We start from the raw sequence: 21,608 nt of genomic DNA on the forward strand, positions 1-21,608 counted from the left end.
TTCAGTTTTTAGTGTCACTTAGGTGATTTCAGCCATGCTAAATGAAAGGAAGACACAGTATAGCAGGAAGTGCTGCTTTATTTGTATTGCTGCATAGGGAAACAAGCAATCATTTTTCCTTTCATTATGCTAAAGTCATGTACTCAGTGTGCGATAACATCCTTATGTGAAGTGTTTAGTGCCAGCAGCAGGTAGCCTTTTATTGTCAGTTTTAATTCAATTCTGCCACTCTAAAGTACAGTCACACCCTTCCTCTGAGAACAGAGCTGGTTCACCAACATACCTGAAATACTGAAGGTTTGTCTGCAAGTGGTAACACCACTGCCATGCCCTCCATGGGATATGTCACAACTGAACTACTGGAAGTACACCTGAACAGCCAGAAAAGCAGCTGCTGCTGTGAACCTGTGATCGGCTTCAGTTTGGGCAGTCTTAAAGGAAACGCTACAATCCTCTGGAGATCAGACTCTGCTGGGACAGCAGATGCATGAGGTGGTCAGGCCCACCAGCATGCAGCTGTTGGGTTGTAGTGCTGCTAAATCAAATGATACAGTGGCGACACTGATGTTGACTCTGCTCGTGTAACAGTCAGTGACGCTGGAATAGTTCAATTATGCAGCCCAGATTTAAAACATGATTTACAGAAATCCCTCCAAACCATGTGGCAGGCAGCCCTGCGCTAAAGGCCGGGATGGGAAGTTACACACACGACCAGAAACAATGACTGAAATTTGAGCACAGAAATTCCCAGGCAAAGTTTCCAGCTGTGCGGATAACACAAGTTCTGCAGGCGGGAATCTCTCTGCGGACAGAGGCAGGCGTTTGGTGCTCTTCCTGTACCTGCCGGAGCTCACAACTGCGGGCCTACCGAGGTGTTGGTACCCGGTTAATGATACTGAGCACTGCGGGTCGCGCTGATAATCGCAGGTCAGCCGGACGCAACAGGTGTTTTTGATTGTCTGGGGGGTTTTTTTACCTGGAAACTGGGGAGGGGAAAAACACGATTACATACATCCTGATCAGCAAGGCAGTTGGTTAAATGGTTAGCATAACTGCGCAAACAAAACAGCAGCACGGTGTGTGTCTACAGGTAAATGAGCTCACCTGTCCGGCGTGCAGGGTCAGCGGACCACTCGCGTTCAGCTCCTCTCAGAATGGTGAAGAAGCGGGTTTACTGCGAGGACTTGACTGTCTTTTCCGTGTCTCACCTGGCAGGTAGAAAGGTGAATGCAGCTGTCTATCTACTGGAGCACGCCGTGTTCAGACACGAAGACACACCCACTCATGAGAGAGAGCGAGAGTCACCGCCTTCTTACATTTCTGTCAATCCAGATTAGAGACGTTATTAAAGAGTAAATCATCTCGGGAGAGAGAGAACAAACATCGTTTCCTCTCATGACTCGTTGATGTGAGTCTGCAAAGAAAAAAAAAGTGTCCGTCATCTTTAATCTAATTCACTGCATGTTTTAGTTTGTGTGCTCGTCCCCGTGAAGCCTGGGGCGCATCTGCAGGAAAAACCGGTAGAGGTTGTCAGAGAACTATTCTGTTAAGCCTTCCCGAGCCAACCCTCAGAGAGACAAAGAAAACCCCAGCTCTGCTTTTATGAGAGTTCAGGCCAGAAGTTACAAAATGTGAAGTGAAAAAAAGAAAGAAAGGTTGTCATTATTATTATCGTTACTTCTACACCCTTTGGCTTGGTGTATATAAGCATGTTGGAGATTGTAGGCCGGCTGGATAAGGGCTACATTTAATGTGAACACTTTAAACAGTAATAATATTTTTCATGCCAACAATCACTCCTACGGCAGCCTTGCATCAGCTGAGTTGCTTCTAGGGCCCCACCCTCAGCTAGAAACGAAGAAAAATCATTAACTATTTACGATCAGGATCATCAAATCTGCCACTTGAAGAACAAAGCTCATCATCTATCGCGACTTTTTCCAGAAACGCAGTTCTTAATCTGTAACGGGAGCGACATGTTTAGCCTAGATTTGGACTGATGGATAATGTTTATCTTTTTCAAACAACCCTGACTCAGAATTATCACAGTCCCACTGGCGGTTATGTCAAAGCTGTAGAAAGTGCTCAGCGCCTAAATGCTGACAAAAGTAAACCTTCTCATCTCATCTAAAATAAAAAAAATTAGCAGGCCGTTTGGCCCGAGGCGCTCTGTGCTGTGCCTGATGCAGGAATGACACCCGACTGGTTTGAAGCAGCAGCTAGGCCCATCTACGGAGGGAGTCTCTGCTGAATGCATGCCAAGGCAGTCCTCCAAGTGTTGTTAAAGCAGGCACTGAAGAACATAAACGTACTGAATTTGTTTTGCCACACTGACCAGCCAGTGCAGTTACAGGACGCTGAATAATTGGATATGCGCAGAAAAACAAAAAGCGTGTCATATTTATGGAAGTCAAGCTAAAAACCGAGTGAACCAATATAGCAACTGCACATGTAAGAAGAAGTCACCTACGAATCTGCAGCCTGAGCGGATATCAGCAACATGGTGTGTGTGTGTGTGTGTGTGTGTAGGGGGGGATTTCTGGCAGGTTGTTCCACGTTGTCCGTGTGTGAAACAGTCACTGCGTAAAAGAGGCCTTCTCTTCGTTTCTAAACATTTCCTACTAGCTGGGGGATCTGCTCTGTTCAAATAAAAGCTATTGTCTGCATGGTATGAGAGGACCCTGAGGAATTAAACTAACAATGGAAATGAATGGCACATTTATAAGGGGGGAAGCCTGGACCATCTTCAAGGGAAACCATGTGTCCCTCTGAATTACATCGGTGCTACAGCTGGTGGACATGAGAAGATTCACTGTCGCCATTCGTTTGTTGAACGGTTTTATGAAGCTTTCTAAAATAACCAATAAGCACTGAGAGCATGTGCGCACATAACGTTAATGTTTCAAGCCAGAGACAAGTTAGGAGCAATGAATTATTTGTGGGCCAAATAAAGTTTTGATCAATTCATTTTTGTCGTTTGGCTTTATTGCGCAAATATTCTTTTGATTGAACAAAGAAAAACTTGGTTCATGGACTGGAGCCAGCGTGTGCCACGCCAAACTTTAGCACTGAATCAGCCAGTGGAATGTGCGCATAATGAACGTGGTTAGCTCCGGTGTGTGGGGGTATACATAAATACGTACGGACATGTCCGGTGATTTTGCCGGGTCCCCCTGTAAACCTCAGTCTCACTGTGTTCTCGGTGCCTCCTGCACCTCGTCTTGCTCAGTGATGCCACTAGATGGCGTCTCACTCACATACTGTGGCCTGATTTTGAGCGTGGCACTGATCTTCATGTGTCTGACTGTGGCTGTGGAAAAAAGGCTGGTTTAGTCACCCATCTTCTTGGAACAGGTGTTGGCTTCTTTAAGAATTCCCCTGTAGTGCACTGCTACTTCACATTCTTAATGAATCAGGGAACGAGTTCAACTTTCTCCCACAGTTCCTGCTCCTCTCTCCCAGCAGCTCACGTTGAAAACATTTGGCTGTCATGTTGTTGGTGGCTCACTGCTTTTCTCAGAAACGAGTTTACAGCGTAGCTCCTCCCAGATGCCCGCTTCCTCCCTTTGTGTGATAAAGGCCTGCATTATTCAGTATTTGCAAGGAAATCCTTGAATCTTTCCATTAAATCAAAAGTTATAACCTATGTTTACTGATATTTGGCAGGTGCTTTGCGTTTTCACGGGAAGCGAAGCCTGCAGTATTTCTGATCAGCTGCGCTAATTACCGACTGAACTCTTTAATCTGGCAGTTTAGTCCAGTTTAGTCCACTCAGGGTTCAGGGACTTTTCTGTTCACTGCACCAGTTTACTTTGAAGCATGCTCCTGTCAGCTTTTCACGTTTTGGGCTCACACATCTCACCGTGTGCTTGATACAGAATAGAAAACTCAAGAGTGAAAACTGGTTTGGCCAGCTCGGGCACAAACGGCAAATCAGATTATAAAGAATCGCATTAAAGACACAATGGTGCTTAAAAGAAGTATAGATATATATTTAAATTAAAGAAAGATATAGCAGCTTTAAAAACTTACTATCATGTTACACAGAGCACTAATGCCCCAACACTGCTCAACAACAAGGTGCTGGAAATGAGGTCATTAACAGAAAACTGATCTCAGAGGATTTTGTTATCCCAAGAAAAACAGCCTAAAGTGTGCCGGTGAAACACAGCATTTCTGCTTCTGAGACTTTTCCCATCCAAACAAACACTTTTACTTGTTAGAGGAAACAATCACAGCCTGCTGGAATTCGATAACAATCAAAATAAGTGCTGCTTTCTTTGTTTGGGAAGTAATTCCAGGGAATGTCGCTGTGTGATAAAATCGAGCTTTTTTCCCTCAGTGACAGTGAATTTTTATTTGCCTTTTATGTAAGCTCGACCTTTTGTAAAGGTTACTGTTTATCACTGTTCAAGTTGAAAAGCTCGCCTGTAAGAGTGAGAAAAGACCATGTTTAGATTTCATTCCAGAAGCTTAAGTTTGCCCGCTTTATCCAAAAACTGGTGTTATGACCCAAGATCACGTAGGCCATGTGTGTGTGACTCCTCCCACCAGAGGATGGCTGTGGGCTTTTTCTCTCCTCTCTCTCAGGTGTGGACACCTGGATGTGTCTTACTGGAGTCCAGTGCCGGCTGAGTGGAATTATTCCTGCTCTGCGATTGGATAATTGGCTGATCACGCAGTATTTAACAACAGCCATGCTCCAAGCCACCACCCAATAAACCACTTGTGGGTCTGATTACTTAGACGGTCTTTGCCTAAAACCTTTTATCAGTTGGTATCAAATTGGTATCAGTGTGTGTGTGTGTGTGTGTGTGTGTGTGTGTGTGTGTGTGTGTGTGTGTGTGTGTGTGTGTGTGTGTGTGTGTGTTCTCATTGCTGTTGTAAATAGATTTGTAAAGTAGCGTTTGTGTCCCTCTGTCACTGTGTCTATATTGCAGCAGCCTGGTACGGGTCAGTTTTCTCCTGTTTGGGTAAAGTTGTCTTTTGGTTGTTGTTTTCACAGGGAAGCTTCGGGCCCTTCAGGGATCTTTTGTTTGTTATTCTTTTTGTTTGCTCGCTGCCAATGTAAATGGCTGCATAGCACTTTGGAAGGTAGTCTGTTTTTGCTCTTGGGTGGTGTGTGTGATTGGAGGTCACTTTTCTTGTTGCGTTCACTCCAAGAACATAACACTAGTTTGGATGTGTGTTTGGGACCATTGTCCTATTGGGACACCCAGTTGTCCCCAAGTTTCTGCCGTCTAGCTGTTGATTAGAGGTGAAGTTGAATTTGGAGTTGGTCCTCCTCCATCATCCACTTTGTGCAACACCAGCGTTACTGGCAGCAAAACAGCCCCAGAGCACGATGCTGCTCTGGGGCTGCACCACTGTTTGTACGGTGTTCTCAGGCTTGAAAGCCTCACTTTTACTCCTCCAAACATACTTTTTAAGCCTGGAGCCAAATAACTCAGTCTTTGTCTCATCTGAGCATAAAACATGTCTCCACATGGCAGCCTCTCAGTTATTAGCATCCCCTCATTGTTTCCTGAGGTCAGTTTCTTGATCATTAATAAGCAGTCAGTCATTTCAGTCGTTATGCAAATGCACTGTTTAAAGGGTTGGGAAACCTGCAGTCAGCTGAGACTGAAGAAGTTAGTTTTGAATTAGTTTCTTTGTAGTTTTGATACGTATTTGTATAGTCCTACTTTCCTGCTTTCTGCAACCCTGCACTGTCCTCACAGAGCCTGTTTTTGAATCAGCTAAACCAGGCTTGTTAACCAGTCGGATGCAGGAGTCAATAAAAAAAAAAAAAATACAATTCTCCAAATAGTTGCAGCCCCATCTGTGTGGGTGTCGGCAGACATTTACATAACCAACAGAGGCTGAAGGCAGCATGTTAGTCTTGAAAGTCTGTGCTGGTACGAAAGCTGAAAAACTGAGTGGAGTAAAGATGAGCGACTGCAGGGTCCAGATGTCTGAATCCAGCCGCTGGATCTGGTGGGCTGATTGAAACAGATGCTTACTCTATTTTCACAAACACAAAAATAAACGATGATCTGCAACGTTCTGCAGAGAAACATTAGTTACTGACAATCACGTGGAAAAAGGTTATGATACCCAAACAAAGTCACAGACCACTGTTCCCATGGCAACAGCGGAGGACAGTGAGTCACATCCCAGCACAAACTTCTCAGGAAGGGTCCAAACAACATTACAGAAGCTCAAAGCTCTTTGGGATTCAAATGTTCCCCTAATTGTCTGTTTTTAGTGCTACTTACTTTTCCAGCCTTTGATGCTCCTGTTTGAACTTTTTCAAGACATTTTGCACCACCTTAGTTAGAATTGGGCAAATATTTAAACTGTACAAATGATGGAGGAGGATCCAGACAAACCAGAGGATGGGGGCATGGCTCTGACATAGCCAGGATTTCTTTGTGTTCGCTGGATCAATAAAACCTAAATCCCAAAAATTGTTTATCTTGTGACTTTATAAGTTCATAAATCTTTTTTTTCATTCAGTACACTCTCAGTGCTGGCCTTTAATTTCCAGTGTGACAGATGCATATTAGACCTCTGAAACACAGAAGCTGCTACATTTGAGCATTGAGATCTGGCCACAAACACTTATTTTCAGACTCAGTGAATCTATGCAAAGTCCTGTGACCATGCAGGGATTTCGCATTGATGTCAAGATGTTTTAAACTTTAACCAGCTGGACTCAAAGGGTCTGCTGCCAACTGCACAGGCACCACAGGACACTCCTGAAGGCCTTCTGACAGTGCGCCAAACAGTCAGAGCTTTTCTGACAAGTAAGCATGGACCTGTACGTTTCTTACTTTTAGGGACACTTGTTGCACACACAGCACACACTGGAACCTGCTACTGTTGCTGAATGGCACATATTTAACTGCACAGTTACAAACCATCAGCTTTAGACTGCATTCCTTATTAAACCCTGCTCGTATGGAGTAAGGCTGACAAACACAGTATTATTATAGTGGGAATAACGTGTGCTTAGATGAAAGATGACATATTATTCTTCAGGCTGGCATATGCTTTCAACTTGCTGTGAGAATAGAAGGAAGCCGGCTTCTCATCAGACAGTTTCACTTCAGGCTTCTGTGTTGTGCTGAAGCCAATTCAGATACTTGACGGGTACAAAAAAGCGGGTTTCCTGATATTGTCACCAACCATCTGCTCCCTGCAGGCTCATAACGCGACCCCCAGTGACCTTTATTTCCTTGTAAATAAACAATGACCTAAGCAGACTTTAAATAAGTTAATTAATAAATAACCCAAGTGCTAAAGGAAGGACAGACGTGATGTAATTAAGGCAAAGTCAGATGAAATCTGGGACTTGAATTGCAGCAAAATGTTTTGATGAAGCCATATTTCAGGAAAGGGCGGAGCCTGAGCCAATCTAGCAGGCGATGCAGGCGACGTGTTTACAAACACGTATCCTGTGAACCAAATATGCTCGAATAATTTAGTAACTGTCAAAGGAAAAATAAAGAGTTTGTTCACGTAAGCACGAGCCTGCTGCTGTGCATCACAAAGGAAGAGTCACAATGAGGATGCTGACCGTCAGCGTTTGCTTCAAAGACCTTTAACGGATGTTTGGGACTCAAGAACAGCGCTGTGCAAAGACCTTGAGACATCCTTCATTCCTGTATATTTGGCTGCCAAAGACGCATTCTTGCAATTTCTTAAAGTGATCTGGAGCAAAGTTTCTCCCGACTTAGCAAACAAGCAATTTTCAATTGTGCCTCTAAGTTAGTATCGTCTCTTTAAAGAAAACAAATCATTTGTCTGTTTTTAGTTAAATCCATAAAAAAATGTCAAAGGAAACAGTTTGACATCCCCAAAGAGCTTTTAGGGGAACACCGGCCAAAATGTCAGCTTGGTGAGGTGTGCCCTTAAAAAACAAGTAGAGGACAAATCACAAGCCTCAACAGAGATCAGCAGCATCTGAAAGTCACATCCTTACAAAACATGGAAAAGTCCAGTGATCCAGTGATTACAGGCTAGCAGGCTTTCAATGCAAATACATGTTACAAACCCAAAAAGAGAAACAACACTATTGTGACTCTCTGAGCGGCTGCAATGAGAATTAGCCAAAGCTTTTCCTGTCAACATGACTAATCAGCCAATTCATCCGTGACAGCTCAGAAACTGCGTCCAGCAACCTGACCTGCAGACTGTTCGGCTCAGGGCTGATCATACAGCGCTAACTGTGTCTGCGTAGATTAAACTGGATCAGAGAGTCAGTGCCCTGATGTCCAGAGTAGTGGCACATGCAGGGTATATATTAGGTGATCGTCATCACAACAAATTAGGGGATCATGTAGGCTAATATTACATTTCTGCAGATTTGTAGGCTCAAAAGTTAAGACAGACATCAGGAGGTGTCTTCCAAAGACCGTTTTTATTGTTTGTTTGAAAAAGAAACAACTGAACTATTAAAAAGGGACTTTCTGAATTATTTGAAAGAAGATAATAAAGAAATCGTGAACTGATTTCCCATTTGGCTTATTTTGATAGGAGCCTAAGCAAAGAACTGCAAAGGCCACGTGATGTTGAAGCGACTCTTCTTTAGAATAGTCGGTGTGATCCAGTCATCACTTAATTAGCCCGATACCACTTCCAGGAAAACGTTCTTCCCATCAAAGGCTGCGGAAGGAAAAAGGGGGCCTCACCCTTACACTTTAAAAACAGGAGGCAGCAGCGCGCTCGCACAAAGGTCTGAGCAACTACGAGGGAGGGACTCCTTTAAATCAGCAACTACTGACTTCAGCGGCTGCTCATCACTGTTCTCCATCTCACAACAAGTCTCAGGACTTATTAATCTGCTGGATAACATGGCCGCGTCCGGACTGCAGCTCCTCGGCTTTTTTCTCTCTCTGGTCGGAGTCGCTGCCACTGTTGCCGCCACTGTTATGGTGGACTGGAAGAAGCTGGTCCAGGGCAAGCACCGCTCCTATGAGGGCTTATGGATGTCCTGCGCTGGTGTTCAAGACAGAATGACCTGTGAAATTTATCAGTCCATCCTGAAAATGCCGAGTAAGTTTGCATCGCACCTACAATCATCTCAAAGCAAGACGCTGCTTTTTGGGTAAAGTAAATGTAGTTACAGTTACTTCTTTGGATTTTAGCCACCGAGCCATCAGAGAACAAACCAAATCTCTTTCTCTCACCGGTGTAATAAAGCTACGATTTCTTACCGATATTTGTGCTTCTGTCCGCCGCAGCTGAGATTCAGGTTACCAGGGCAGTGCTGCCGGTCAGCCTCCTCCTCTCTGCTCTGGCTGTACTCATCTCCACAGTGGGGATGAAGTGCACCCACTTCATGGACGGTGTGCCAAAGAGCAAATCCATGATAGCGATGATCGGAGGAATCACGTTCATACTTTCAGGTGTGTCCAAAGCCTGTGCTCAGACTGAAGACAGAAGTCATAATGAAGTTAGCAGCTGAGAGCGGCTGTTATTGTAGTGAACAGGTGGGTCAGGATCCATGAGTGCTGCAATGATCAAAGATGTTTTCTTTCATTAGGCGTGTTGACCATCATCATCACCTCCTGGTTTGTCAACATGGTTCTTTCTTACAGTGGACACAAGCTGTTTAGGTACTGTCATCAAGACACACACACACACACGTATGCATACACATTGTAAATAAACACGCAGTGTGCTACATTAATGTTGCTCTGCTCTTTTTGGCAGACCTGAGTTTGGTAATGCCGTGTTTGTGAGCTGGGTTGGTGGACTCCTCACTGCGGCCGGTGGTGCTTTCCTGAGCTGTCGGAGATGCTGGAGGACCAACCCTCCAGTGTCCATGAGCTCCAGCCACTTTCTTTCTACCAATCACTCCAAGTCCAACTACGTCTAGTTGAAAAGGCCACAAGAACCTGAAGAAGGAGCCGGTTTCCCTTTGTGGATTATTTAAAGAATACGTCCATTCACTGAGAGGTCTTTGAGATCGGAGTGAGGATCGCTCAGAAGAAACTCCTTTGAATCTCCTTTGTCCTGGGTTTAAATGCCACCACAGCTCTGGTTTCTCCTGCTGTAAAGATGTCAGGGTTCAAAGTTTAAAGTCTGAAAAAGTCCACAATTCGATAAATATACAAGTGAGCATGTCAGGTGGAGTTTCTTCATAGTAGCACTGAAGACAAACAGTTTTTAATAGTTTGAAGTGTGGCCGCATGTAAAGTGGAGACAGCGTCATTTCTGATACTTTTCCGATATACGGATTTGTTTGTGTGTGTTTTATGTGTTTATTTGTATCTGTGATGCTTCCCCTGATCAGATAACATTTTGTATATTTTGAGAAGAAAAATAAAATAATGTTGTTTTTTATAATCTGTGTTTTCCTGTTTTTAATTAGCCGCACAGGCTAAGTTTCTGCAGAGTACCTGACAGGTTACATGAAATCAACAAATCAGAAGCAAGTGGGCAGAACTGAAAGACAGAAACACGTGCAACAAAACATCTACACATATGAAACATTAATGCAGTTAAATCATCTATAGAAACTCACAAAGACAAAAAGACATCATCGATTTGATAGATAATAACCACCAACCAAGATTCTTCTTCTTATTATTATTAACTGATAAGGCTCAGATCATTGAAATACATTTTTAAACATCATCCTAATGTGAAGCTATGTTACTGTGGCGAGGTGATGTGGCTGGAGAAGCGAGCTCAGACCTGACCAGCAGTCCCGTTCCCACAGCACCAAAGGATCGTTCACTGTGGATATCAGCTGCTGTCAGTCAGATGTGACGCCATAATGTCAGCACAAAACTGCATAAACATTCATAAGACTTGTTTACTGTAACCAGGCAGTACTTATCTTAAGCGCCGCCGTGTACGAGTAATGATGTCATACTTTCCTTCCTTTCACAGATACTGTCATTAAGCCCATTACTCCAGACCATTAGGACCATATAAGAGTTGCCAAGGTCGCTCTCAGAGAAACCTACTTGCTGCATTCAGTCAGCATTTAGTGGGTTTAAGATAAGCACTGCCATTGTTTAGGAAGTAAGTGATAACTGATGAGATTTGACTATAAGCTGCATTTTCAGGAGGCAAATACACAAAAACAGAAGCTGTTTACCGACTTTGGTTCATGTTCATGTCATGAGACTGGGCTGCGTCCCGAGTGTGAGGGATACGCGAATGCCTCGTTCGATTAAATAATTAGCAAGAGTGAGAAGATTAACACAGGTGAGAGTTCGTTTGCTTCCGAGTTTCTGAGTCACAGTGGGGAGAAATTCGCTCACTCTTCACTCGAAACATAACAAAGAGCGGATGTGGACGTGAGTGGATGCAGGCCGTGTCTGGGAGCGACTGTGTGCCGCTGCGATGCTGATTGTGACAAAGCAAAATGGGATCAAATAAAGCAGTTAATGGATATTTGATGTTACTGTGCTCGTTTGTTCATGTCTAACTCGACTGCTGAGAACAACAATTTGAATCAGATAAATAGTTTTATTCTATAGAGGATCCAGCACTGGACAGCTTGCTGTTACTTGTCGTTGCTCCAATAAATAAATAAATGTCCTCCACCCAAATTTCTCTACAGGAACACCGATAAGTAATCCTTAACTGCCCCTTGTTCAACACTAGCAGAGCTGACGGATCATATGACTAATTCTGTGGCCACTTTGGAGGTGCCACCTTGTTGGATTTGTATTGTGTAGCATTCCTGTTTCACAACTGCACTGTGGCGAGGTGTGGTTTGTGGCTCAGCTGCAGGGGAGGGGTGGAGCAGCGGGTTTGGGTGTGGCCCCCACAGATGACCCTCCATCATTCCTTTCCTATTTGAGTAGCTGCTGGGGCCCAGAGGAGGGTGGAGAGCAGGGCGGAGCTGTGAGCTGGGAACCGTAAATAAACACTCACGAATCCTGCAGAGCTGCGTGTCCCTGTTTGTGATTAACGAGGCTACCAACCTCTTTCAGTGAGTCATCTGTAGATAATTACATCTGATCTAACTGATGAATCATTACGTGAACGCGTTCTCTGCATATACTATTATATATTGTACATATATTTATTAGTTTCAGATGTAGCCATTCTTGTATTTTGCTTGTTTACATTATTGTATTTTGCACAACTCTGTTGCTTGTGAAGCTCGCACACAAGAATTTCACTCACATGTGCTGTACCAATGTACCTGCACATGTGATGTGACAATAAAAGTGATTTGATTTGATTTGATCCAGGAACACTTTAGTAATTATGTATCGAGATTCTTCATTTGTAGGAACCCAGAGATTCTTAAATAAGGAACATATATGCATGTGTGTGTGTAGGTCAGACATATAAGCAGAAGCTGCAGTGGTGAAGGACCTTCATGTACATCTGCTATATACAGTTTCACTTAGCTTCAGAAGTTTTATTGTAATTATTTGTTTTCAAACAAGTATTTAATAGTGGGTAAAGTGGATCTTTGAGCCAGTTGTGTCCCTGCCCAGAGTGGGACCCCCACACTTGTAAACCCATGAAAAAGTGAATTTTCAGTTTCTTAATGAGTCGTTGAAACCCAGCAAACCCTTTCAGATATTCAGAAACCTCAAGCTGCTCCTACAGGTCACTGCCCAGGTGTGCTGTGTCTGTTTCTGTGCAGAGGGGTCATTAGGGTAACATGTGGATGCTAATGGTGTGATAAAAGGTTTCAGGGTGTGCTCTGATGATCACTGATGTTTACATGCTCACACCAACATTTGTTTTTCCAGCTGTGTCATGTACATATCACACATATGCACAACCAGTGTATGGCAGCTTATATGACTGGTGCCCCTCAACACTTACTGGCATGTCTACAGCTGGTTATTTAAATTCATTGGACTGAATGTCAGAAAGACAAACATCTGTCTATATGAAGTGAAAACGAAACTGTGGAACTGAGAACATCATCTGATCAGACAGGAGAGATGGAGCTCCTCAATATTTCCTCCTGAGGATCCGGGAACAAAGAGTTTAACTTTTGTGTGATTTTCTTCCTGTTTACCACCCAAACACACCAGATGTCAGTGGTAAGCCCAGGATGTCGTCTGCTAAGTGCATCGGACTTGGATATAGACCAAAAACAAATTTCCATTACAGAGGACAGAAATGTCCTTGTTCTCAGGAGGATATTCTCTTCAGTTGCAGGTGAGTGAGCTCTGTGGTTTTAGCGCCATCTACTGATGCAATCCAAACATAAATTCATCCACACATAAGGACGAACTTTCCTTCCGGCTGCTTAAAGGCAATTGAAACATTTTCCAATAAGGTATAAATATCAACCAAACAGACACATAGAAAGTGTCCACACACACACACACACACACACACACACACACACACACACACACACACACACAGAGAGACACACACACACACACAGACACACACACACACACACACACACACACACACACACACACACACACAGACACACACACACACACACACACACACACACACACACACACACACAGACACACACACACACACACACACACACACACAGACACACACACACACACACAGAGACACACAGACACACACACACACAGACACACACACACACAGACACACACACACACACACACAGACACACACACACACACACACACACACACACACACACACACACAGACACACACAGACACACACACACACACACACACACACACACACACACACACACACACAACAAAGCTCATCTGCACCTGTGAAATACAGAACTGTTCCCTTTAAAAAGTTATTGTTTTCAAAAGCTTTTGGTGCCACATCCTGCCAAAATGTCACTGAGGTCAGCCTCCCAGCAGCTTCCTGCTTCACACTGGGAACGTTTTGTTGAAGCTCTTTTTTTTCTACTTTTGCTTATTTATCAGACTCATTTGTTAATCCTTGTTTTTGCTGTTTTATTCATTCATAAAACTTTCTCATTATTGAAATGTTTTGCTTTTCATTTCCATCATGTTAACGTGTCTCTTTGTTTCCCTTCTTTTTTGAGACCTGCATGACTTTTATTCATAATAAGCAGGCTTATTATAAGCAATCTGAATATCCACACACAGTGAATTCTTTGCCTGAGAGGTGCATCACAAACAGGGCAGACGTGGGCCAGACGTCCCAGCTCTCCGTGGAGGGAGGGACTGAATCGAGCCTGGAATGAAATCTTTGTTTCACTTTGTCATTTTTTTATTTTATAAATGTCATAACCTACTCAACCAAGGTGATGTCATTTTAGTGTTACAGTTTGATCAACACAAATACCGTAGTTTTCGGGTCATAAGCCGCTACTTTCCCCCCACACTGTGAACACTGCAGCTTGTACTTGTACTTGTTACCATGTTTATGTTACCTTACGGATTAAATTAAACGTTAAAAATCCTCACGTGTAATATTTCTGTGTAGATATCTCATATTACAGGTGAAACGCATACGGTGCGGCCTGTACAAGTACAAAATTGATTTTCTTCCTACAATTAGAGCATGCAGCTTTTAATCAGGTGCGCTCTGTAGTCCAGGATTTACGGTAAGTTCATACACTCTGTTACCAGGATTATTAGTGTAGCCTGGTCTCAAATATCTATTTTAGACCCTACAGGTTAAAAGGATATAAACATTGTCATGTAAAGACTTTATTGTAAATATTTCACATGTGTTTAAAAAACAAAAAAAGAATTCAAATGCATTAAAAACGTGTTTAAAATCACAATAAATAGAAGTCAATCATAATTTAAGTGTTCACGGAGTTAAAAGTTACAAGAAAACCAAAGGTTTGTTTTCTAATGTGAAACAAGGAAAACTTTGTATTTGCTGCAAGTTGTTTTACGAGTTCATTTTGGCTTGTCAATCTTGTATTTTCGTCTATCCCATTGGGTGATGTAAACCTATTGTCCAATCAGACGTAAGGAAGGCGGGATCTAAGCGAGGCGAAAGAAAAATAAGCACTAACTAAACTGGTGAGAGTCGGCAGCTGCACGTTACCGGAGGAGGATGGCGAGCTAACGGGAGAATAGTCAAAAACAATAGCCGTGGATGCAGAGTCTACCGGCGATCGTGGCTCAAGAGTTGGGAGTTCGCCTTGTAATCGGACGGTTGCCGGTTCGAGCCTCGGCTCGGACAGTCTCGGTCGTTGTGTCCTTGGGCGAGACACTTCACCCGTTGCTGCCTACTGGTGGCGCCAGTGTCCGGCAGCCTCGCCTCTGTCAGTGCGCCCCAGGGTGGCTGTGGCTGCAATGTAGCTGCCATCACCAGTGTGTGAATGTGTAAAGCGCTCACAGGCTATTTACCTTCCTGCTATGCGCTGTTTACCCTGTGATGAGTGAGTACTGAATGTAGTATTGAGCTTAAACAGAATGTAGAAGAACTTAAAATGTATCATGTTAGCATTTTAGAGCCAGCAATAGCTATGTATGCCGAGTAGTAAGCTACAGATTACTCTATGAAACTAAATAGTAATCTCTAACGCACAGTGGAGGAATCCTCTGGACCCTTCTGCTGTGGATAGGATTTCCGTGGCTTTGTCCCAGTGTACTCAGCAGCGTTGCCGGTTGCCTGCCCCTCAGCTCGCCCTCGCATTTAGCCCAACGGATTTGGGAGTAGACCTGAGCACGTGCGTTTTGTTTTTCTGCTTGTTTAACAAGTGAAGCGGCCGTTTGTGTGTTTTCTGGCCCATCGAGCCCGAGCAACGACCAGGCCTGCAACGGTTTCAGTACATGAGCTCGCAAAGGTTACAAATCTGAACTGAACTTAAAAGGATTGTGGGATAAATGTGTTTTCTAAAACATTGACTGTGAGCGTGAAGAGAAAACATCCAATTGAATTGTAAGGAAACGCTTCAGAACTTGGAATATTGTATGTTTTTTTAAATCATACTTTATTTTGACTAAATACATTTTGAATTTAAAGTTTTGTGTCATAATTATTATTTACAGAGTTTGTAAGTGGTAACGGTTACTACAAAGTAACAACGGGTTAACATGTTAGATAAATTCATGATTCTTAGTGAAGATTAAACAGAACTCATTATTTTCACTGAGTGGAGGCACCGCCAATATCAAGACTTCTAAGTACAAAGGTTAAAACTGGTTAATTGTTTCTGCTGTTTACCAGTAAAATTAAGTAACGTACCAGGGCCCCGCTCATAGTACTATCATCACCTTAACCGAGAGTTAATCCTGAGCTATAAAATAATATATAAAAAAATAAAATATAAAAATTAAAGTTAAAAATGAAATAACTTCATTCTAATTTGTGTTGTACAGTTATTTCATTTTTAACTTAAATTTTCATATTTTGTTTTATTCCTTCCTAGTTAAATTTACCCTTTTTAATTTTCATATTTATTTCCTATCTTATTCATAGCCTTTTCTTCTTTTCTTTTTTTTTAGCTCACGAGCAGTTGTCTAAGCATTTCACTGCATATCGTACTGTGTATGACTGTGTACGTGACAAATAAAATTTGAATTTGAGCTACGTGAGTTGGGTGCTACATTAGTGATGATGCAGCGCCCCGATGATGGTTTGACCTCTGAGGCACCAAAAAATAGAAAACAGTATGAGGCTATAAACAGGTTAAAAAGCTAATACCAGTCCTGTGTACTTTATCATAGTGGAGGGTCTGTCTGCGTACAGGATCGTTAGCACGAAGACAGATTTTGAAAGATGGTAAAAACAATGAAATCTCCAGCTTGATGCTCCAAGCAAAACTCGACTGACTACATACAGTGTGGAGTTAAAGAAAGGTTAAAAAGTGTCAAACTGTGCGGACCGTTGTGTCGACTTCTTGGTGCAATCATTTGTTAAAAATAAGTAATTTAAAAAGTCATGTGGCACAAAAACATCCTTCCTGCTGCTGTCACCAACATCTTCTGCCTGCAGGCAACAACAAAAGAAACTTCCTTGGAAATAAGATTTGACTCAAGCAGACCTTGCAAGTCAAACTTAACAATGCTGGAAAGAAAAAAAGAATAATAAATAAGTTAAGTGGCACATTCAGATGGGATCTGTAACTTTAATTGCTGCAAAATGTTTGTGCTTATTTCAGGAAAGGCTGGACCCTGATCCAATCTAACAGGCAATGCAAATGTTAACAAACAGGCATCTTGTGAACCAAATATGGTCAGATAATTTGGTAACTGCTGAAGTAAATGAAGAGTTTGTTCACGTAAGCGCGAGCTTGCTACGTTAAATGGAGGAAAGGAATGACAATAAGGACGCTGACGTTCAAATGTTTGGTTCAAAGATCATCTTTAATGGATCTCGTGGGACTCAGAATGTACAGTACTGTGCATTGTAAATTGTGCTTGTGCAATAGTTTATCAGTTGAAGCATGCAACACAGAAGTTACAGAATAAATTCAACAAATGTTTGCATGTGTAAGATGTGCTGCCTTAAAGTAACTCTGCTTATTTTCTTCATTCACTGTAAAATTATACTTAAAAATGTAGATCTCAGCACAGTTTGAATCATGCAAAGCTTAAAGTTTAAAGTATGTTTTGTATCGTACATCAACCCAAAGATGCATCCAATAAATACATATTGAAACCCGTTAGATAATCAGGCCATTGTTGTGTGATGGGCTCACAGTTTAGTTCCCTGCACGTAGCCTGTTGCAGTCTCATATAGGTGCAGGTTAAATGCACTAGGCATGCGCCACACCTGAAGCACATGTTTGATGCAAAGTGAAACTGCAGAAAAATCAGATTTGCACCGATCTTGAAATCCATTCTTGTGTCTGTGCACTTTGAGACCCAGTTTGATCATCAGGCCAGATTTGCAGAAACATATTAAATGCTAAATATTAAACTTCTACTCATGGAGGTCATCAGGAGGACTCATCCAAAGAAGAGGAATCTTTTTCGTATTTGTTCAAACATGTTATGGCGGTCTTTCCTTAGGATGTCAGTGTAATCTATGTTATCATCATTAGTTAATTAGCAAGATAAGACTTCCTGGAACATTTTCTTCCCATCAACGGCTGCAGGAGGAAAAAGGGATCTAGAGCGTGACGCATCTTGGACTTTAAAAACAGGAGGCAGCAGCGCTCACGCATAACTGTGAGCAACTACGAGCGACTACTGACTTCAGCGGCACTCATCAGCATTTCAGATCATTTGGACATTCCCAAAGACGTTTCAGGACTCGTCGATTAAGTTAACTCCTCTGCTGGATAAGATGGCCGCATCTGGATTACAGCTGCTTGGATTTTTTCTCTCCCTGGTCGGAGTCGGTGCCACTGCTGCCGCCACTGTTATGGTGGACTGGAAGAAGCTGGTCCAGGGCAAGCACCGCTCCTATGAGGGCTTATGGATGTCCTGTGGTGGAGTCCAAGACAGAGCCACCTGTGAAATTTACCATTCCTTTATCAAACTGCCAGGTAGGTTTGGATTGCACCCCAGCTTACAACAGGGGCTGTAATTAGTCAGAAATGTCTCTTTTTGACAAAGTAAAAATGTTTGTGTGGAATTACTTCCAGCTTTTTGTTGAGCTTTTGCAAGCAAAAATGTTCTAAATCTGATATTTAATGTATAATCTACATTTACAGTTTAGCAAACGTTCCCATATTTGTGCTTCTGTTTCCTTTAGATGAGATTCAAGCAACCAGGATAGCGTTGCCACTCAGCCTCTTCCTCTCTGCTCTGGCAATGCTCGTCTCCACAGTGGGGATGAAGTGCACCCACTTCATGGACGGTGCCTCGCAGAGCAAATCTGTGACAGCGATGATCGGGGGAATCATGTTCATGCTCTCAGGTGCGTTCAGATCTAAACTAACACATGAAACCAAAATTAAATGAGTGGAGAGACGACTAATGTATTCACAACAATGGGCTGCAGTGATGGACAATATCATGTGCTGTCTGTGATTAGGTTTATTGACCATCATCATCACCTCCTGGTTTGTCAAAGTTGTTCTTCAGAACTTTTATCATTCGCCTCCTCTAATCAGGTACAGCTGACACATATCGTCACACATGAACCCTGTGAGCAAACATGCAGCACGCTAAGTTAGTGTTTATTTGCTCTCTCCGGCAGATCTGAGTTTGGTAATGCCGTGTTTGTGAGCTGGGCCGGTGGACTGCTCACTCTGACTGGTGGTGCTTTCCTGAGCTGTCGGAGATGCACGACCATGTCCTCGGTGTCCATAAGCTCCAGCCGTCTGCTTCCCACCAGTGATCCAAAGTCCAACTACGTCTAGTTGAAAGCAAAGAAGAAGAAAAAACTTTCTACATTCACTGAATAATGAGGTCACATCAGGATCGGTCGTCGTGTGTTGTTTCCCACAGTAAAGATGTGAAGGTTCAACATTGAAATTTCTTCTGTAATTACAGATTTATGTTAGTGAAGGACCCTGTCGTCCTCCTGCACTCTTATAAAATCATCACGTTTATAATAAGCTTTAAATAAGATTTGCTTTCATAATTTAAAGTGTGGCCATAAAGTGCAGTACTTTCTGTTGTACTTTGATCTGTTTGTGTCTAAAGTGTGTGATTCATTTCGTAACTTGTCAGTTTTTTTATTGTTTGCATAATTAAATAAAATTGTTTTGTTTTTGTTTTTTTTCTCGTCTGGGTTTTCCTGTGTTTGATCAATGATATTTAAAGCTTGAACATTTTAAAAAGGTGCCTTTGTGAAGACAAACTTTATATGAAGTTATTTAAGTTTGTTATTTATTATTAGATGCTGACAAAAACAAAAACCCACAACCATGAAGCCACTGCACTTTTTAATGGAGGGAGAATTTGGAGGTTGTGCCATACGTGCAACAATACAAAAGCATCATGTATCAGCTGCATACTCTTCAGTAGTCTAGCCAGCGTCATCCTCTACGCTGTTGCATGCTGGGGCAGCAGGTTAAGTGTCGCAGGTGGCAACAAACTCAATAAACTGATTTGCACGGCCAGGAATGCTGAGTGGACGGAGCTAAGGTGGTGTCAGAGAGGCGGATGTTGTCCAAGATAAGGACAACGCTCCATGATGTGCTGGCCAATCACAGGAGCACGCTCAGCGAGAGACTGAGATTACCCAAATGCGCCACTGAGCCACACAGGAAATGATTCCTGACCGTGGCCGTCTGGCTGTACAGCTCCTCCATCTAATGAACAGTCACACGGCAGTAGTCGTACACATCCTTCATCGTGCACATCCTTCATCGTGCACATCCTTCATCGTGCACACCCTTCATCGTGCACAAGCTTCATCGTGCACGTCCTCTGCAGAGAAAATAACAAGCTTTACAGTTTGGTAAGAGGGCGCCTCAGTTTCCACCATATAAATTGAACTTGTGTTATCTGCAGGGATATTTATAACTGTTTTGTTACATTTTGTAACTTTGTAATATTTGTCGTTATTGATTCAGTTTTGTCAGTCGCTGTTCTTACTGTCTGGGAGCAACTGTGGTCGCATAATTTAAAATATTATTCAGATTCCAGTTTTCAGTAATACTCTGCTTGCTAACCACCACAGCTGTAAAATAAACACAGTGCCATAAGTTTAACATGTGTTCAGACTTTGCTTTAACACACAAACTGCATTTGGTTGAATATAAAAAGTCCATAAGAGTTTGTTGTTTGCTGTATCCAGGCAGCAGTTATCTTAAACGCCACAGTGTACAAGTAATGAGTGTGTTTTCTCCAGTGTATTCGTTTCCTTCCTTTCATACACTGTCATTAAATCCATTACTGTACACCAGAAGCGTTGACAGGGTTGCTCTCAGACTAGACAAACTATGGAACGACAGTAAGAAACCTACTTTTGTTCAGTCTGCATTTCATAGTCATCAGTGTGTAAAACCAACCATTTAAGATAAGCACCATGTGAACATTTGTGTGGGCAAATATACAAGAGGAAGATCGAAGGATAAATACATGCTTTGATTTGATCATTTGCTCGGAGAGAACAGTGAAATTAATTATTGGCAAATACACATTTGCTCCATTAGTGCGTTTCTAATTTGTGGAAACAAATGATCTCGCTCCTCACTCGAAACATAACAAGACGTGGGTGTGGATTTAAGTGGATGCAGACTCTGGAGGGAGTGGCCGTGTGCCGCACAGATTCCTTCCTGAACTGCCAGCAAAAGACTAACAGAAAGAAAGCAGTCGTCATATCTAATCACGGCCCTAATTCTCTCTGGCTAAAATTTAACGAGGTGCTGAAAACATTTTGGTTCGTAGTAGCACGATGCCATCGCACAGCTGCCGTACAGCCATGATGCAAATGGCTGCATCCTGGAAGATGATCAGGAAGAGGAGTACAGAAGTCTGGTGAGGAACTTCCTCACATGGAGTCACACAAACCACCTGCAACTCAACACCTCAAAGACCAAGGAACTGGTTGTGGGAGGTCCAGAGCAGGTCCACTGCCGGTTCAGATAGAGGAGGTGGAGGTGGAGGTGGTCAACAAGTACAAGTACAAGTACCTCGGGCTGTGGGTGGACAACAAACTGGACTGGTCATGCAACACAGAGCACCTGTATAAAAAAGGCCAAAGCCGACTGTACGTCCTCAGGAGGCTGAGGTCTTTTAACATCTGCAGGAAGCTCCTGAGGATGTTTTTCTGGTCGGTGGTTGCTGGAGTACTTTTCTATGCTGTGGTGTGCTGGGGGAGCAGCACAGCAAAGAAGGACT

At 42.8% G+C, this 21,608-nt stretch overlaps 2 protein-coding genes and 1 long non-coding RNA gene across 3 annotated transcripts; 2 read left to right on the forward strand and 1 right to left on the reverse strand.

Moving 5' to 3' along the window:
- Nucleotides 1-60: 60 nt before the first annotated feature.
- Nucleotides 61-1,213, reverse strand: LOC143414895 (uncharacterized). The gene is made up of 2 exons (XR_013095500.1): nt 1,105-1,213; nt 61-983 (listed from the first exon to the last, which is right to left on the reverse strand). It is a non-coding gene; the product is annotated as an uncharacterized LOC143414895 (long non-coding RNA).
- Nucleotides 1,214-6,965: 5,752 nt separating this feature from the next.
- LOC101479976 (claudin-7) lies at nt 6,966-10,325 on the forward strand. The gene is made up of 4 exons (XM_004570221.4): nt 6,966-9,039; nt 9,228-9,392; nt 9,530-9,602; nt 9,700-10,325. Exons 1-4 carry the CDS (start codon nt 8,838-8,840, stop codon nt 9,863-9,865), a joined length of 606 nt encoding a protein of 201 aa, XP_004570278.1. The 5' UTR covers nt 6,966-8,837; the 3' UTR covers nt 9,866-10,325.
- Nucleotides 10,326-14,950: 4,625 nt separating this feature from the next.
- Nucleotides 14,951-19,612, forward strand: LOC101479693 (claudin-7). Its single transcript, XM_004570220.3, has 5 exons — nt 14,951-15,301; nt 17,966-18,358; nt 18,568-18,732; nt 18,850-18,928; nt 19,015-19,612. The coding sequence occupies exons 2-5, from the start codon at nt 18,157-18,159 to the stop codon at nt 19,175-19,177; spliced, it is 609 nt and encodes a 202-aa protein (XP_004570277.1). The 5' UTR covers nt 14,951-15,301; nt 17,966-18,156; the 3' UTR covers nt 19,178-19,612.
- The last annotated feature ends 1,996 nt before the right edge of the window (nt 19,613-21,608 follow it).

Source organism: Maylandia zebra, linkage group LG23 (genome assembly GCF_041146795.1).
Source record: "Maylandia zebra isolate NMK-2024a linkage group LG23, Mzebra_GT3a, whole genome shotgun sequence".
Taxonomy (NCBI): Eukaryota; Metazoa; Chordata; class Actinopteri; order Cichliformes; family Cichlidae; genus Maylandia; species Maylandia zebra.

Excerpts from the sequence above, each read along its gene's own strand:
- LOC101479976 (XM_004570221.4), top strand. The coding sequence starts at position 8,838 with ATGGCCGCGTCCGGACTGCAGCTCCTCGGCTTTTTTCTCTCTCTGGTC. Across the intron at positions 9,393-9,529 it reads AATCACGTTCATACTTTCAG|GCGTGTTGACCATCATCATC; the intron begins GTGTGTCCAAAG and ends TTCTTTCATTAG. Across the intron at positions 9,603-9,699 it reads AGTGGACACAAGCTGTTTAG|ACCTGAGTTTGGTAATGCCG; the intron begins GTACTGTCATCA and ends TCTTTTTGGCAG.
- LOC101479693 (XM_004570220.3), top strand. The coding sequence starts at position 18,157 with ATGGCCGCATCTGGATTACAGCTGCTTGGATTTTTTCTCTCCCTGGTC. Across the intron at positions 18,359-18,567 it reads TTCCTTTATCAAACTGCCAG|ATGAGATTCAAGCAACCAGG; the intron begins GTAGGTTTGGAT and ends TGTTTCCTTTAG. Across the intron at positions 18,929-19,014 it reads CATTCGCCTCCTCTAATCAG|ATCTGAGTTTGGTAATGCCG; the intron begins GTACAGCTGACA and ends TCTCTCCGGCAG.